Source organism: Macrobrachium nipponense, chromosome 22, assembly GCF_015104395.2.
Source record: "Macrobrachium nipponense isolate FS-2020 chromosome 22, ASM1510439v2, whole genome shotgun sequence".
Classification (NCBI taxonomy): domain Eukaryota; kingdom Metazoa; phylum Arthropoda; class Malacostraca; order Decapoda; family Palaemonidae; genus Macrobrachium; species Macrobrachium nipponense.
In genome coordinates this window covers 59900120-59917397 of record NC_087213.1, presented here as the reverse complement: position 1 = coordinate 59917397, position 17278 = coordinate 59900120, and the positions used below count along the sequence as shown (strand labels likewise).

Here is a 17278-nt window from a genome sequence, read left to right as displayed (position 1 = left end):
GCATATTACTTTCATTGATAACGAAGAAAAAACTCCTTTTCTGATCTTTGTTGAACAAATTCTGATCTTTGTTGAACAATTTATCAGGAGGCTTTTATGAACAACTGTTGTTTCATAGTGGGTCTCTCTCTCTCTCTCTCTCTCTCTCTCTCTCTCTCTCTCTCTCTCTCTCTCTCTCTCTCTCTCTCTCTCTCTCGTAGATGGATGCAGTTAGTTATGTACGTTCATGGTCAGTGCAAATTTGGTATATTCTGGGTTATGGTAAGTACTAAGGCAGGCTAGCGCAAGACACTTTCCTTTACAAAAATGTACTCACACTTACAGGTTATTTAGAACTTGTCCTGTATGTCATATCATGTCCTTAAAAATTCTTGGTTACGAAGGAAACCTTAGGGACATGAGATGTATTTTTCTTTAGACCAGTATATTGATATTTTTTAATGAAATACCTGGAATCAAACTACCGTAGTGCAAAGTCAGGGAAAAATTTTCTGTGACAGTAGAGTAGGCTATAGGCCTACAATCGTATCATAAACCTTGTGTGGTGGGTCTAGGATCGTAAGGGAACTTTTAATGAACTGTACAAAATTTGCCTTGGAAGTTGAAAATAAGAAATTTTCGGTAATGAAAGGCAATTAATTATAAGCACTACTCCATGTTGATTTTATCAGTTAGTGTTGGAAGATACAGAATCATTCAGATGTTTATGTGCGCATGTCCAAAGTTTGGCTAACAATTACTGCTGCTGAAACAGTGCTTGTTTTAAAAGAAAAAATCTTTGGCGTGGTGTTCAAGTTATATTCACCCTTCCTATACACACGCGCACGTACGTAAAAGTAATTCAGTGTTATCTGTAAGCGGGAAAATAAGTAAAATATTTATAAAATAATAAATTTGTTTTGCTCGGATGTATAGATATAACGTAAACCATACCTGACGTATATACAAGTTTTCAAAACACCGCACGAACTTCGTACGCTACTTAATTTTTGTGATCAGAGAATGGATTGGTTGAGAGAAATCGAGATTAAGTGATTATTCACTGTCAAATTTTACTTCTGCTCTCTCTAACTGGGGCTGGGGGATTAGCATGCAGGTATGACGCTCTAGGCCTAAGGTTTGGATGTTTGTCCCGAGGGCTTCGTCTGGTTTGTTCTTACCTCATCAAGCTTATATTTTTATGTTTTTAACATCACTTTGAATTTCAAATGAGATACTGCAACAGTTTCTTGCGTATTTTGGTCTCCTGTTGGAGGGTTTGTCATGTGTTATGGTGTTTTCCTTTCCTTCGTGTAACCTTCATAGACGTAATTTCAGTGTACTTGCTGGCGATCTCTCTCTCTCTCTCTCTCTCTCTCTCTCTCAAATTGTTGAAATAAAAATGAGGAAAGGCTATTGCTAACCTTATATCTTTCGATGTTATTCTATAACGTCAAGTTTTTTCCAGTTATGTCAGGAAAACGTCCACTCACGTAGGCTACGTAACATCTGCGTCGTACGTGACCACCAGTGTATAGAGTGATGCACACTATTCGTGCCTAGTCAGGTAAAATATGTATTTACTGAAATAATATATGTATTTATTCATCATGTCGGTCCTAGATTGGGATACCGTATAAGTCCTTCTCTCCCCCCCTCCTCCACCCCTATCTTCTTCCCCTAGACGTAATGCCGTCATGTGATCACACATTCATTCTTTATACTTAGCATTGGCCTACTAGTGTCATCTTTAATTTATTTGGTTTCTGACTTTAATCTATGTGGTTTCTGATACCGGATGCTAGCTACCCATGCATGTTGTCTCGTGCCGGATCGGTGCATAAGACCGAGTTTCTGCGTCTTAGTTATTTTACCGGAAGGATAAAGAGGAACTGGTGCTTGGGAAGTTTTGTTCAACTGCTGCTCTTCGATCACCGACCTTCCTATCAACGTCTTGTTTAGTCTTTCGAACTACTCAGAGCACTTCTTGCATTTTGAACAGAATTCGCCTTGATCATTTGCAATGCCGAGACGATTACTTAATGCTAAATGGTCCAGTTCTCTTTAAGTGATTTATCCCCGTGTTGCTGTTCATGTTGTTTAAGGGGGAACAATTACTTAACGAAGCCACCAACTGCATGGGAAAGACCTTTTCCCATTTGGTAACTTGTAGGTTCCAAATTGCCGCAGTTCAGTATTAATTACGCCAGCGTATTCAAATAAGGATATCTTGTCTCACTTACTGATTAATTTGTGAGATATTAAAAGAAAAAGAAAGGTGATTCGATACTTTGGGAATATCAGTCCAATACAGCTTTTTAGCACCGAACCGAACTCTACCGGTTTGACAAGTTGTGTCGTTGCAGTTATCTTACGCGAGTTGAGATTGTCGTTCCATCCCTTGAGAAGATAGATAAAGCAATATAAAGCTGAAATTGTCAGTAAATAGTCCATATAATACGGATACAATTAGTTCAGTTGCTGTACGTGCCACTTTTGCGGAAAACCACAGAATGGGGGTTAGGCGGAGGTCAATGTGCCAAGATTAAGTTCCAGCCCTTTAGAAGCGAGATAAAGCCAAATAAAGCGGAAAGGGGGATATCAAACAGCCCATATCATAGGGATACAAGAAGGTAAGACGTTTGCACATGCCACTTTAGCAGAAAACCAGAGGGGAATATGGGGGAAGGGGGCCTGAGGGTAGGTCAATGTGTCAAAATGGCGACCGGCCTGCCAGGCGCACGAGGACAGAAAGACGTCGTCTGCTGCGCTGACACAAAGTCGCTTCTTCTTCTCCTCGTCTTTCGCCTCGGCAAAATCAATTCATGGCCCCCTCGAAGTCCTGATTCCCGTCTGCTTTTATTTATTTTGGAAGTGTGAATGTAGCAGCAAGGTCGGGAGCCCGAAATTAACAGGTAAATGGAAGTGAGAAGGTTAATTTCGGCTTCAGTTACCTAAAAGGGTCCTGGCTTCTTCCAGCCTTTTGGGTTAGAGTAGCTACTATCCTGTTTTGGTCGTCCAGGACAATACTTATTGTCCGATTTTACGTAATTACTAATGAAAGAAACCCCTTTAAAATAAGCCAAAATGTCTAGATTGATTCGTGATGCGTAAATAGTGTCATTTAAGTAAACAGGAGCGAGATTAAATAACTTAAAACCGAGAATTAAGTGGTGCCAGGCAGTATTCCAGGACAGGGTTCAGCACCCCTTTGTGTCAGAAACTAGTATATTAGGGTATGTTACCGTTGCCAACTTAGGAGGACACGTTTGTCTAGCGAAGAGTGACCTGTGTCTTTTAATTGAAATGACGAAGTGATTCATAAATAATAGTTGGCTGAAGGGTGAAAATTAAGTGTAAATTTTGCTTAGCCTAGATAATATTACCCATATAGGCTAGTAGGTTAGGCTGAACTTATTGAGGATTTTCATACAGTATCCTAATAAATTTTACTAAGTTCTTTAAAGATAAAGATTTTCATTAGATCTGAAGGTTTTTAATAAACTTAAAGGTTTTTTGAGAAGTTTAAGTATTTTTGGTAAATTTGATGTTTTTCAATAAGTTTAAGACTTTTTAAGAGATCTGAGGTTTTCAATAAATTTAAAGATTTTCAAGAAATTAGAGGATATTGATAAGGTGGAGTTAGGCTATCATAGGTAGGCCAACTTTGATCAAGCGTAGCCTTTGAATTGTAAACTTTCATTTTTTCATTACCAAAAGAACTGTAACCCAGCTTCATACTTGTTGATGTATGGTAAAACTGAATACTACTACATCACCCCTCTGGATCAGTTACTAGAGCCAACCAGTTTACATATAAAATGTTTAGCACCAGATATAAGATGGCAAATATCATAAAACATAAAATACATCAACATAAACAAAAGGTGGTAGATCTTGTGTGAAATAGGCTGCGGTAGTTGTCTTCAATTTTTCAGATCCTTTTTTTAAGTTGTCCCAGAGCACCAAATGGGCTCAGCAGCAAACAATATAGATTTTTTGTTGCAACCATCATATGTGACCACAATAAAGGGGTCGTAGTGCATACTCCATATTAGGTGGCAAATATGCAGATATTCAATATCAGAATGTTTGAGAACAAGCCGCCTTCTAGAAAATCTTATTGTTTTTAATTCTTATATCAAGTGGGAGCTCATTAGTTGTACACGTACTACAGTCGTGGGTTAGCAAAACTGTAGTGTGTTGTGGTTAGGCACATTCATGTCTCACGCCAGCCCTAGCCAAATATTTTCTTGACTGTTTGTTTTGCATTGTTTGTGTCACTTACCATAAGAGTTCAACAAACTCATATTTATTGGTAAATATGAGCAGAATATGTTGAAAACACTACTGAATCAACTGGAAAAATATATAGTTCATGTGACATTATTAACAATGACAAAAAGAAGAAGAAAACGTATGGTAAAATTTTTTTTTAAGTGAGGCGGTGGTAATTACAGGAGGTACATTCCAATCCAGCCTAGGATGCCAGTTCCTACACAGAAGTTTGGAAAGTCAGAAAGTATCAGGGATCATACCTAAGAGAAAATATGATTTCTATTTACTAAGAGTGTGACCAAACCATAGCATAAAATGTGTGCCCATAAAGTTGATTGGAAAATGGAGAGTTATTGTATGTACAATATTCCTGTTATCTTCGTTTGAGATTTATGAAAAGGTCTTTGTGGTCACAGGAGACATGGGAAAAGTCAGGTGGGCTATTCAAAATTTATGAATCCCTCCTACATGAAGCTGTTAGTGTCAAATCTACAAGCATCGCAAGTATCACTCAGTTTATATGTACTGAATAATTTGTTACTTATTTCATGTTGAATCCCACGTATGATATGATTGACATAAAAAAACCATGATATTGATGATTATAAACTCTTGCAGGTTCTGAACTCAACATTCAAAAGTGCCTCTTGTCTTGGATAACTTGAAATCATCCATGGCCAGTCATATGTTCACACCATCTTTTGAATACCTGGGTTATGTACGTGAAATTGCTCAGACATCAGTATGTTGTCATACAGTACCTGCATTGATTGCTTGATGAGTCAAAAGGTATTTTAAAATTCATTGTAACTATAATAAGCCTCTAAAACGGCTCAAACAGTACAGGTTAATCGTGTATCCTTAGCAACATCCCTTGTAAATCTTGCCGTTCTATTTGATGTCTTCTGAAACATCTTTAGTTGTATCTAAGTACTAAATTATAATAGATTTAAGTTAAAGAAGTATGTACACTGTTGGTAATCCAATTGATTACAAGTTTTTAAATAGCCCATTCATCAAGGTACTTTTTGACAAAAGCATTAACTCTGAAGATGATTTGGAAATAATAGGATTATTTATTTAAGCATTAAGAGACAAATCACAGTCCAAGAGTCATAAACACTTACCAGCAGCAAATTGCCCTAGTTTCCTTAGCTTAGTTTTCTTTCCTTGCAATATATTCAGTGTTTTTAATTTACACTTAGGCTAAGGCTAATGAATGATTGACCTGAATAGCCTAAATGACTTGGATACGTTAGACATAGGATATTGACAAAATTATGTGACAACTCCTAATTGTAGAAGATTAGACTCGACCAATTTTCCCTTGGCAATTATGCCAGTAAAGCTGACAGAACTGTAGCTTTCTGGTATTCCAAAAGATTTCATATGAATAATCCTGGTATCGTATGTATTAAGTAACCAGATCATTGGTTAAAGAAGAATATCTAGTGGCAGCTATGTGTTATATGACTGTTTCCCAAAACTGATTTGAATACTATTAAGGACAGAAGGTATGTGTGATTCTTAAGCTGTATGAGTAATATGGATGATAAAATGTTGATAGTTCAACTTATATTAGGGGTAACATGGCTTATGTGCACAGTATGATGCTTTCAGCCTTGTAAGGGATATAATAGTCTATGTAAATTATTTATATAATTCACACCATATTGCATGTGGCTTTTTAAAACCCCTATACTAGTAGGTTGTTATACTTTTAACAGACACGTATAACAATTTATGTAAGGAACTTGTTATAACAATTTATGTAAAGAACTTGTTATTAACAAATTTTCTAAGGAACTTGGTCTCTGTAGTATACATTATGGTAAATGTTTATACTTTATATGCCCAACAGTTGTATAAATAGAATTTGGTTATTAGAAAGTACTAGTTGGTTTGTGTGTAATGAAATATGGATGTATTCATTAAAATTATATGTAACAATATTTGATATTTCTTCAAACTTACAGAAAATGCGAATAGGACTGAGTGCCCTTGTATGGACGGTGGTTGTGCTTGGCGGGGCTTCTCTGATTGGTCGAGTTGTTCACGTTCTCAGTGTTGACGTCAGAGAATTCTCTCCAGATAATCATGACCATGAGAAGGACGGAAAGGATTCAAAGCAGGTGCACATTAATGCCAAACCTAATCGTCTTGTTTGGTTTGTTCAGGTTAGTTTTGTGCCATGTGATAAAATACCTGTATTATGCAAGTGTGACTCTTTAATCGAAATCTTTTTCCTTTAATAGTTTTCACTTGAAGTATTAATGTCTCATTTGTTCAGCTTATATATGTACCTGTATTAAGCAAGTGTAACTGTTTAGTCCTGTAAAAATTTCTGAATGAGATTAATAGTTCTTACTTTTAGTATTAAATTCTAGAATTACGAAGACTAGACCTTATACAGAAGAATTTAACTTCTGGTGCATCATAATATTTGGAGTCAAAGTTTCACAATTTGATTTGATGCACATTGCAGGAAAAGTAACAGTTAAGATTATAATTATTAATAATTGCCATGTTGTGCTCTGTTGGGAAAAGTCCAACCTAACCAGTATGAAATGGCTTCATTATTGCTAGTCTTGCATAGAATGCAGGTGTTCAGAGTTTAGTAGATACAATATTTACTTTTTATCAGCATTGTTATTTTACTGGTATGCTTTATTATTGGATGTTGTGAATACTTACTGTGCAAAGGTCTTCTTCAAGTTTGTTGTACAAGAGCATCTAAAGATTCACATGACTGAATGTTTTATTGTTTTTACAATTACTTTATTTAGTATTTAACTCATTGAGGGGGAGAAATGGCATATGTTTTTATTATCTGGCATTACGCATTATCTATAAAATCAGTACATAAGTAATAGGAATAAAATCAGTACATAAGTAATAGGAAATAAATAGTCAGAATATAGAGCCATAATTATAAACTGTCTTACTGTGAAGGAAATTAAATATCAGAAAGAAAAAAATTAGAATGCAAATAGTGTAGGAGAAAGCACTTATGAATTGCTGTGCATCAGACATACATCAAACAGAAATGTTTTACTGTTTTACTCTTTTTATATATCTCTGATAATTAGTGCAGGTCTTCCTGTATGCCTTTTGTAGATAACTGAATTGAACCAAGTGTTATTATATTATAATGTTAAGAGTAATTATTTGTATTTCTAGGTTTGGTTTTAATCTTTACATGTACAGTAGTGCACTGTCTTAATGGGAACTTTGAACTTGCTCATATAGATGCTCTAGGCACCGAGTGCTAACAGATTAGCAATCTCTCTCTCTCTCTCTCTCTCTCTCTCTCTCTCTCTCTCTCTCTCTCTCTCTCTCTCTCTCTCTCTCTCATATATTAGAGTGTGATGAGGTAACTGTAGTAGTATACGTATTCTTATTTTTTTTTATTTGCATTGTGTATATTGACCAAGCAAACCTGTTGTGGTGTTCACAAGGTTTTAGGTTACAAGTGGATGTGAGGTTGAGTTGTTTGACTTGTACTCTTCATTACAATACTTGCATTTAACTTTCAGGGTTAAATATCAATGGTGTTGCATGTGCCCTATTTAACTTTTTGGATTAAATGTTATTCATGAAATTTTGACTTTTAGGTAAAAAAGATTGTTACCTGTGTCGGGTAGAAGTTTAAGAAAAAATATGTAGGCTTAATTAAAATTAGAACCTGTACAGATCTTTCTGACAATGAAAGATCCTACATAAGAAAAAAAATTATTCTTGATATATAGGGTGCTGCATTGCATCAGAGGTGAATACTGGTAGTACCTCTATCTAGAGCTATGAGATAATAGTTATGTATATTTTACTTAGATACTTAAGAATTTTTCAGAACTCTGTAGAATTATTTTAGTCCTTAAGCATATGAGATCATTCTTTTTATTCTTTCCCTTTATATCTATATCTTAATTTCACTCCCTCTTTTTATATTACTGTATTGCAATGAGACACTTTATTGAATATTACAGATTATTTAAATGCTCTCACAATTCAAGGAAAACATCATATAGTTTGTGATGAATACTGGGAAGAGGTTAGAGTGGTCCATTAGCTTCAATGTAAAAGGTCAAAATATTGTTTAAAAAGATGAAGCTGCTATATGTTCATTATTAACTCATGAAAAAATGCAGTAATATTTAGATGAATTGCTTATGATATACGTATTGTTAAGTGAGAAAAAGATTTTTAGAAATTCTTACTTCTGCTATCCACCCCATAGATGTAGAGCACTTTTAAGCTGTGTGTAGGATGAGAGTGGTTTGTTCAAAATTTTTCGTGTATTAGATAATTGTTGCACCATAAAGTTATTACTGCCATGCAGTAGAATGTCAAAAACATTAGTATACTCAAGGTCTTATTACTAAGGGGGTCTGATGAAGTTGAGTGTCCAATAACAGGAAGTTTTCAGGTGCAGAACTCTCTGCACTAATCTTTACAACTCCAAGTTGTGTAATGGAATAGTAGACCAAAAGCTTGCAGATGGGTAATGCATACAGTTTGCTTTGCACTATCACAGTTTTTAAGATACACTCAATTTAATGTTCAAGACTGATTTCCCATGTGGACTGAAGTCATGGGATGTAGCACATGAATATGTAATATATTTCTCAATTTTTGCACATAACAATCACAAATGACAGACAAGAGAAATGTTGAATTTTTCTTAGCAATCACAAATGAAGGACAAGAGAAATTTTGAATTTTTCTTAGCAATCACAAATGACAGACAAGATAAATGTTGAATTTTTCTTTTAAAATATGTAGATATAGTATACAGACAACAATTCTTCATATAGGACACTCATGACTGCTGCAAAAGCTGGGATTAACAAACAGTGATGCTGGCCATTGTACATGTGGTAATAAAATATGCTAGCCATTGTGTAAGTGTTTACATAATAAAAATATGGAATGTTAGTCCATATATATAAAAGATTGCTTGCAGGAATGTGATCAGACTAGAGACGCTAAAGATGACGTATACAATAAGTATGTAGGCTAAGTTGACATGCCGTCATCTGTGGTCATTCATTTGTTTTGAAACAGTCCAAGCTCCCTGCTTGAGACAACTACCCCGACCTATAATTCAAACGGCCTACGTGATCTGTAGCGTGTCTCATTTGATTGTGTGTTCGTATGAAACTATGTCATTTGTATGTATGTTCATATGTTCGAACTACTGTCTGTTCCTTCATAACTTGTAACAGAGATGGTAGACAGGGAGAACAGAGTTAGCTATCGTCATTAGAAGACCTGTACCTCTTTACCTAAGCTTTATCATGTAGAAGAATAGGATTAGCCATCATCATTGGCAGAAGCGATCAAGCTATCGTTATTAGAAGACTTGTACAATCATATCTGATCTTCAGCATGTAAAACTTCAGAAGAATACATATAGTTTTATATTTCGTGTTTTCTACAAGAACCTCCTCACCATGAGTTTAACACATCGTCGTAATAACAAACAAGATAATACCGACTTCGTAAATGATCTACAAACCCCCAGACACTCCATTGAAGATGGAAGTGCAATACCAACCGACTTAGCGTAAGATTATCGCTAGTCTAACATTACCTCATAGGGCGCCTTATCATACAAGGCACAAGCCCTAATATTGGTGGCCAGCGTACCAGAAGAACTCTACAACGTCCTACGAAGAAAAACCAGAATAATAAATCATGTATCATAAGAAGTCAACGACGACGAAAGCAGCAGATTCTTCAAGCAACATAGTATCATCGTTAGTGAGCGACTTTAGAAAACAACAAGAACTCTTTAACGACGACGAAAGCAAGAGATTCTTCAAGCAACTTAGTATCATCATTAGTGAATAACTTCAAGAAACAAAACCGACGTGTCCTTTTTCCTACGACAACGCAAGCTTCGTCTCTCATTAGAATCATTCAAGAAAACATCGTTAGTGAGCGTTTCCGGCACTCCAAGAAACAAACCGAACGCGTCTGCAGCATCGGATCTTTCAAGGGCTCGAATCATCGAAACAACGCGCACGGGGAAACTGAAGCCAAACCAGGTCATCGCTAAATAGAGAAGGAGGACCAAGGCCGTGTGTCGTTATCGGAACACCGTGACTTCCCACAAAAGCAAGCTAAGTACAATTTTTTATTCATTTGGAGTAACTTTGAGTGTTTCCTTTGCAGGTCGAATTTCGTTATTCCTGTGGCTGAAGTTACGAGACATTCTTAATCTTACTTTTTTATAGAAATTATCACATCATTGAGATTTCGCTACTGCGAGTTTTTATCTTTGAGTGTCTGTTTCCAGAAGTTCTACTGAAATATCATAATCATATACTATGTTAATTTTATCATTTTGGGTGATTATTAATCCCTTACGTAACAAATCATATTAAACAGTGAATATGCGTTTACGCAGTGGACTCTTGTATTTTATACAGATGCATGGATAGGGTCGTTAAGCACCGTAGTGATTAGAAAACACACAAAAAACAAGTGGAACACCGTACAAATCTATATAAATTAGAGGTAACACTATTTCGGTCATGACAATAAATGCTCCTTTGCAAGTCCCGATCGCAGTTTTTAGCCTTGAGTTTTTTTGAGTTATATAAAATATCGAACCTCAATGACTCAACTTAACTTTTAAAATATGGGCTGGATTGCAAGGAATAACATGTCTGTAAAAAACTTTCATCCGGCTAAATGCGCTGACCAGGATCCCTCACTATTTCAAATTTTAGCAAAGAATGAAGTACAAACAGTTAATATTGAATGCAGTAGTGATAACTTGTCTTAATTAGTAATCGCTCAGTTCCTAATAGTTCGTCATTCTTGCTTTATACGTAACCAGCAACATAATGCTAAAAAACACACAATACGTTGCCGATGGTAATAAAGAGAAGGATCTTAATTATTACAAAAAAAAAAAAAAAAATAGAAACAGTAGCCCGTTCAGAATAAAACAAGCAAACTCGGTGACTGTGGTCACCTAGTCAAGCGGTCAAGGTCAGTCAAAACTGCCGAAGTGTTCAAAGCATAGCAAATCCATACAATAAGCGACTCTAGCAGAGTGGGGAAAAGCGATGTTGGTTCATACATACCGATATCTTTTTGAATTAAAAAGGATTTTTCTATGAAACACACGACCGTTTAAAGTAATCAGAGCAGGTTTTCGTTTTTTTTTAATACGTAAGTTATTATAAGTAGTGGTGGATAAAGCCCAACTGTACGCGCCGTAAAAATTAGAATATCTTGTTTTATTTCTTTAGTAAACGTAATATCCTGTATTTACGGACTCACTGTCTGTTGTTCGAACTTCCCTAATGAGAAATCCGGATAAGCGAGCGCTTACAGATACCTCTATAGTTAGTAAAAAACATTGATCTGTATCTAGCGTAATTGTAAGATTCATCTAGGGGTATACAAAAATATTATCTTACATCCTGCAAAATAAGGGCGTGTTTATCAAAATGAAAATCCTATAAACCTTCAAACATATTGAAATCCGTTTGAACAAAAAGAGACAGTTAATCAAATAATAACTTATATAGAGGAACTATACATTTCTCTCATAAATCGTTAACATTGTTCAAATGACCCAACAGAATTCTCCACAACCGCAGTCGCACTTTGCACGCAAAATCTCGAGAAGCATGCACCCTCGAATGTCTTAGTGCGTGTAAAAAAGACTTTGCTGGGAAATGAAATTTTAATCCTTCCCGACACTCTGAAATATAACGATTTCCGCGAACAAAGCCCTAGACACGGTTGACTCGCTGCAAACAAGTTAATATAGTAATCCACAAAAACCTATACATATAAATATCGCATTTCTTTTATTGTTGCTAATTTTTAATCCCGCCCAACCAGTCGTGGATGAATCTCTCTGATAATCTATCTAAAGTAATATCAGTAAAGTCATTCAAGCAGAGGTGATTCAGCCCAGAAATTTTTTTTTTTTTTTATCTTTTACTGAATACCAGGAAGTTTCTCCACTAGCGATGATCTTTGGGAAAAACGGATGTAATTTAACACAAAACACGGTCTAAGGACAAACATAAAGATATTTACGTTACCTTCGTATAGATTCTCAATGAAACCTTTCAAAATAGAGATAAATGACGAAGTTGAAAAATGTTAGTAATAGGAGTCATTAGGAAATCAAATAAGCCCATATAATTTTCCCTCAAATGTCATGCCATAAAAGATCGGATTTCGCGTATCTGCGTAGATTTCTGTCGCTTAAAACAAGGAAAACGCTCCCCGATAGTTTCCAGTGCGATGTACCGACGAGCATCTTATCTCTGTTAGGTTAGAATAAATTTTTTTCACCAACTTGGACTTACTTAAATGCTTTTACCAGATACCATTACCTAAGTGATTGTACCTCATACACCGTTTTCAGCACACTCAGGGGACATTATCAATTTTTACGTATGCCTCCGGCTTACGTTGCACCCCAATTATAATATAAGTGTTTGGAGACTTTTAAGGGATACCCTACATGTTATATGGTTGGTCTTGTAATCTTTTCTAATACCTTAACAGTACATTCACATAAAGTAGAGTCTAGTGCTACAGAGACAAAGACAAATAATCTCAGAGTAAAATATCTAAATGTGAGTTTTTTAAAACCGAACATGTTGATCTAGGTTTTATGTGTCTAGTCAAGGTCTTAAAAGTAGTCCATGGTAAGGTGTCGGCTATTCATAACTTTCCGGTACTTATTAACGTAAAAGGGGGATACAGCACTTTGCGCTGTAGTGGGTATTACAATCGTATGTAAATATGTAACTCTTCAATCATGACAGCTCCTTTAACAGATCTTACGAAAGAAGAGCGTAGATTTATTATGGTCTGAAAAGCATCAACAGGCGTTCGATATCTTAAAAACGGAAAATGCAGCTTACCTAACTTAAAAATCCCTGATTTAAATAAGGAATTTTTCTTTATTGCAACAGACGCCTCAGACCAAGGGGTAAGAGGGATACTACTTCAGTAATATGATTAACAGTTCTTCCCTATAGCTTTTTATTCACGTAAACTAAAGCCCTCTGAAAGTAAATATGCAGTAATAGGCAAGGAAGGGCTAGGTATCTTTAACACTAGTACATTTTAAGTTCATAATCTATGGCTCTCCTGATAAAGTCCTTACTGAACATGAGTCCTTTACCGAGTTTTTCAAAGGCTTTAATCACAGTCCAAAAGGAAACTCGGTGACAAATGATCATTCAGGTTATTGGAGCCAAGATAAGATATCTACCTCGGGAAAGCAAATATCATAGCTTGACGCATTATCCCGCAATCCGCACCATACAGCAAAGAACCATTAATTGGACTAAAAGATATAGAAACATCCGTTTTTGGTCCTATTGTTAAAACCGTATCTCCAAAAAGAAAATTCCTGGAAAATTCCTTAACCCAAGAGATCGCGAGCATTGAATATCTGGGTCGGAGCGCAGAACTGTTACAAACTGAACAAAGCAAGTGTCAACAGTGATAAGCAAAACAATAAACACCAAACAATAAACACTTCGAACGGAAACAAGGTCAGCAGCTAAGCAAAACAATAAACACAAAAACAATAAACACTTCGAGCAGAAACCCTAAAGCAAAAGTATATTTATAGTATGTGTATCAGAATAATGTAATCAAATGTAATGTTTCTATGTAGGTCTGTGACGAGGAAAACCCGAAGAACACAGCAGAGGACTAACGACCAGGTAGTAGTAATAAATCTCTCTCATACCAATCGTCATAAACTGGTTGCATTCCGTCATCCAGGGTTCCCTCCTATGTCAAAAGAAAGCCAAATCACTGTTTACTGGCCTACAATGCTTACAGATATAAAAAGCACATAACTGATTGTAACACGTGTCATGAAAACAAGGGACACACTAAGACACCTGTCAGTTAAGGGCCTATCCTGTGCCAAATCAATCCTTGAAAGAATATACGTAGAATTATTAACAAGAATTACGAGTCTGACAGAGGGTAAATAAACACTTCTTAGTGTTAATAGTTCCTTGACACGTTATATAGAATTAATAGCACTAAAAACAAACACCGCAATTGAGTGCGTTAGGAATATTTATGAGTGCTAAATCAGTAAACATGGAATTCAACACATAATAATCTGTGACTCGGGTGGTGTAAATCAATAATAATCTCCTTAACACGTTGTGTGAATTCCTATCCATTGAAGAAAACCAATAGTATATTTTATCGCCACAGTCAATCGGTTTGGTAGAATACCGGATAATTAAATAGGAAGTGTCAATGTCTTACGAGTTACAACTCGTGATATTGGATCCGAACTGGATTATAGCGGTTCTCGCGGTTTTAAATACCTTTATCAGTTATATCTTGTATCTATAGAATTGATGCCGCAAGTAGCCTTATACGGTACGCCGCTAGAACACTCTTCCACATATTCAAGCCAACCATTAATTTATCAAATATATATATATATATAAAAAAAAAAGAAATATATATAAATAAATAAATATAAAAAATAAAATAAATATGGATACAAGTGGAGTCATAATACACTCCGTAAGAAGTCGGAAGGGTTAAAAATTATAATAAAAAAGGATCACGATAAAATCAATAAGCAAAACGTAACCATAGATAATTGAATATCCAAATAAGGGATTTTGACGAAGGAAAAATCTATTTCTGGGTGATTGGCTCGTGTCGCCCTATGAAAGGATCCTTAATATCATTCTTTCTAGGTAAAATTGATCTAAAATTACCAGAGAAAAATAAAATTAAGAAAATGTCAGTAAAAATGACTCGCTCACTCTAAAAAGAAGTGTCGGTATGATAATAGGGGCGAGTGGGGAACACTACCACGAGACAATCACCAATTAGAACTTCCAATCAGAATCCCCCCAAGAGAGAGCTGATACCAACGGGCGATGCAGCCGCTACTTACTACTACTAGAGGACGCCACGGACAGCAGCGCCACCCCTAGCGGACATCCTTAATCTAAAAAAACATCTTGTCCTGCAAGGGGGAGAAAAACCATAAAAAGGGGGGGGTTTCATAGGGCGACACGAGCCAATCACCCCAGAAATAGATTTTTTTCCTTCGTCAAAATCCCTTTTTTGGGGCTCAGCTGTGTCGGCCTATGAAAGAGTACCAGAGAAACAGACAAGATGTGAAAAAAGGGAACAAATGAAAAGCAGTGTAAAATGATGGATATAATATAAGTAAATCAATTACAGCATACAAATTAAGCACTTAAACTAACTTATACTAAACAGTAAAACAACAGAACGTTAGTAATCTTAAAGTACTTAAATGGAAATTATAGTAAATTACAGTGATGCATGTAATATAAACAAAAAGGGATTTTACTTGAACATATTTACAAAATATACCAAACCCACTTGTGTCCTACCCTAGCATAAAAAATAGGGTAGGTACACTGAAGTCCATCATTAAATACAAGTTTGGCAAAAATATATACAAACACATTGTGTCCTACCCTAGCATAAAAAAAGGGTAGGTACACTGAAGTACACTATCAGTACAAGTGTGGATGTCCCTAGCAAAAAAAATAAGGGACAATCCACTATATGATTCGCGGCTAAGGCTATGATATTCGAGTAGCCTGGCGATAGGGTGAGGCATGTTGGATGATGTAGGTAGAAAGGAGACCCTGGGATCTATACCACAACTACTATACAGTATCAGGGGAAACAATGTTTCCCGCTGCTACTGTTGAAAACTGAAAACTTTAAAGATTCCAAGGACTTTAGATAATGGCGTTTAAAGACTGTCGGGGATTTCCATCCAGTATACTTTTTAAGATCCTGAAAGTTCATATGTTGAAAAATAAAAAATTAATTGAGGTGGCTACTCCCCTGATATCATGTGCTTTTGGAAATGACTCAGGATTGGCTTGTTTAATGAAGTAAAGGATTTGTTGTCTAATACCTTTTACTGACAAAGTACCACCTTTTTCTCTCATGAAGAGAGCACCTGAGGATCTTGAAGAAGTACGAGATAGAAAGGCTCTAAGAGTTGATACTGGGCAGAGAGAAGGATCCTGGGGAAGTGGGATAACCTTCCAAGGGGAACCCACCTTGCAAGAGGATCCTCATTTTTGGCTAAAAAGCTACGATCCGGAGCAAGTAGAACTTCTCCTGATGGGAGGAATTCCACATGACCCGCATCCCTGGATAGAGCCGACAGTTCTGAAATTCTAGCTCCTGAGGCTAGGCTTAATAAGAATAATGTTTCCTCAGGAGCATTATGAATGTACAAGATGAGTTTGTCAGTATCTGAAGCTAGTTTGAGGACATCATTTAAGAACCATGAAACTGTAGTAGGCCTTTGGGAAGGTCTAAGTCTAGCACAGGCTTTAGAGATAGACGTGAAATAAGATTCAGTCAGATCTATCTGAAAAACCTACTTGAAAGATTTTCTTCAAAGCCGATTTATGAGTGGTAATAGTGCTAGCTGCTAAACCTTTTTCAAACAAGGATCTGAAAAAGGTATAGCCAGATTAACTGTCATGGTTGTAGTGTTCGATTCTTTCAAGAAAGATGCTATTTTTTAAACAGCTGAGTCATATTGTCTAAGGTTTTTGACTCTCTCTTATCTGATTCTAGGAAGAGAATATTCTGATATACATATTGCATCTTTATTAGCCGCACTTCATGAAGTCCATAAAGTTAGGGTCTGGAGAATTCCTCATGAGGAAGCGAACACAGTCCTCATTTGTACTGATTGTGATAGCTTGGGATTGGGGATCCGTTGAGGTCGGAGACCCAATTCCAGAAGAAGAGGATACCAGTTGCTCTTGGGCCAGTCCGGTGCAATCAGAGCTACTATCCCTTTGAAAGACCTTAGTTTGCTTAGGACTTTCAAGAGAAGATTCACCGGAGGAAAAACATAAATTCTCCTCCACTGATTCCAGTCCAACGACAGGGCGTCCGTGGCATAAGCCAGAGGGTCCAGGTTGGGGGGCCACATAGCAAGGGAGCTTGTGGTTCGCTTGTGAGGCGAAGAGAT

The 17278-nt window shown here is 36.3% G+C and overlaps 1 protein-coding gene across 4 annotated transcripts in view; it reads left to right on the top strand.

The window, feature by feature from the left end:
* Window positions 1-1645: 1645 nt before the first annotated feature.
* The window catches only part of LOC135198707 (transmembrane protein 62-like), a 93641-nt gene continuing 78008 nt past the window's right edge, over window positions 1646-17278 (top strand). Inside the window, exons 1-3 of one of the 4 annotated variants that reach the window (XM_064226555.1) lie at window positions 1646-2894; window positions 4876-4975; window positions 6234-6434. In XM_064226555.1, coding sequence (XP_064082625.1) covers window positions 4931-4975; window positions 6234-6434 — 246 coding nt within the window. In that variant the 5' untranslated portion in view covers window positions 1646-2894; window positions 4876-4930. Of the gene's footprint in view, window positions 2895-4875; window positions 5047-6233; window positions 6435-17278 lie in introns of all 4 variants that reach the window. The other 3 variants (XM_064226558.1, XM_064226554.1, XM_064226556.1) reach the window with 3 other exon arrangements.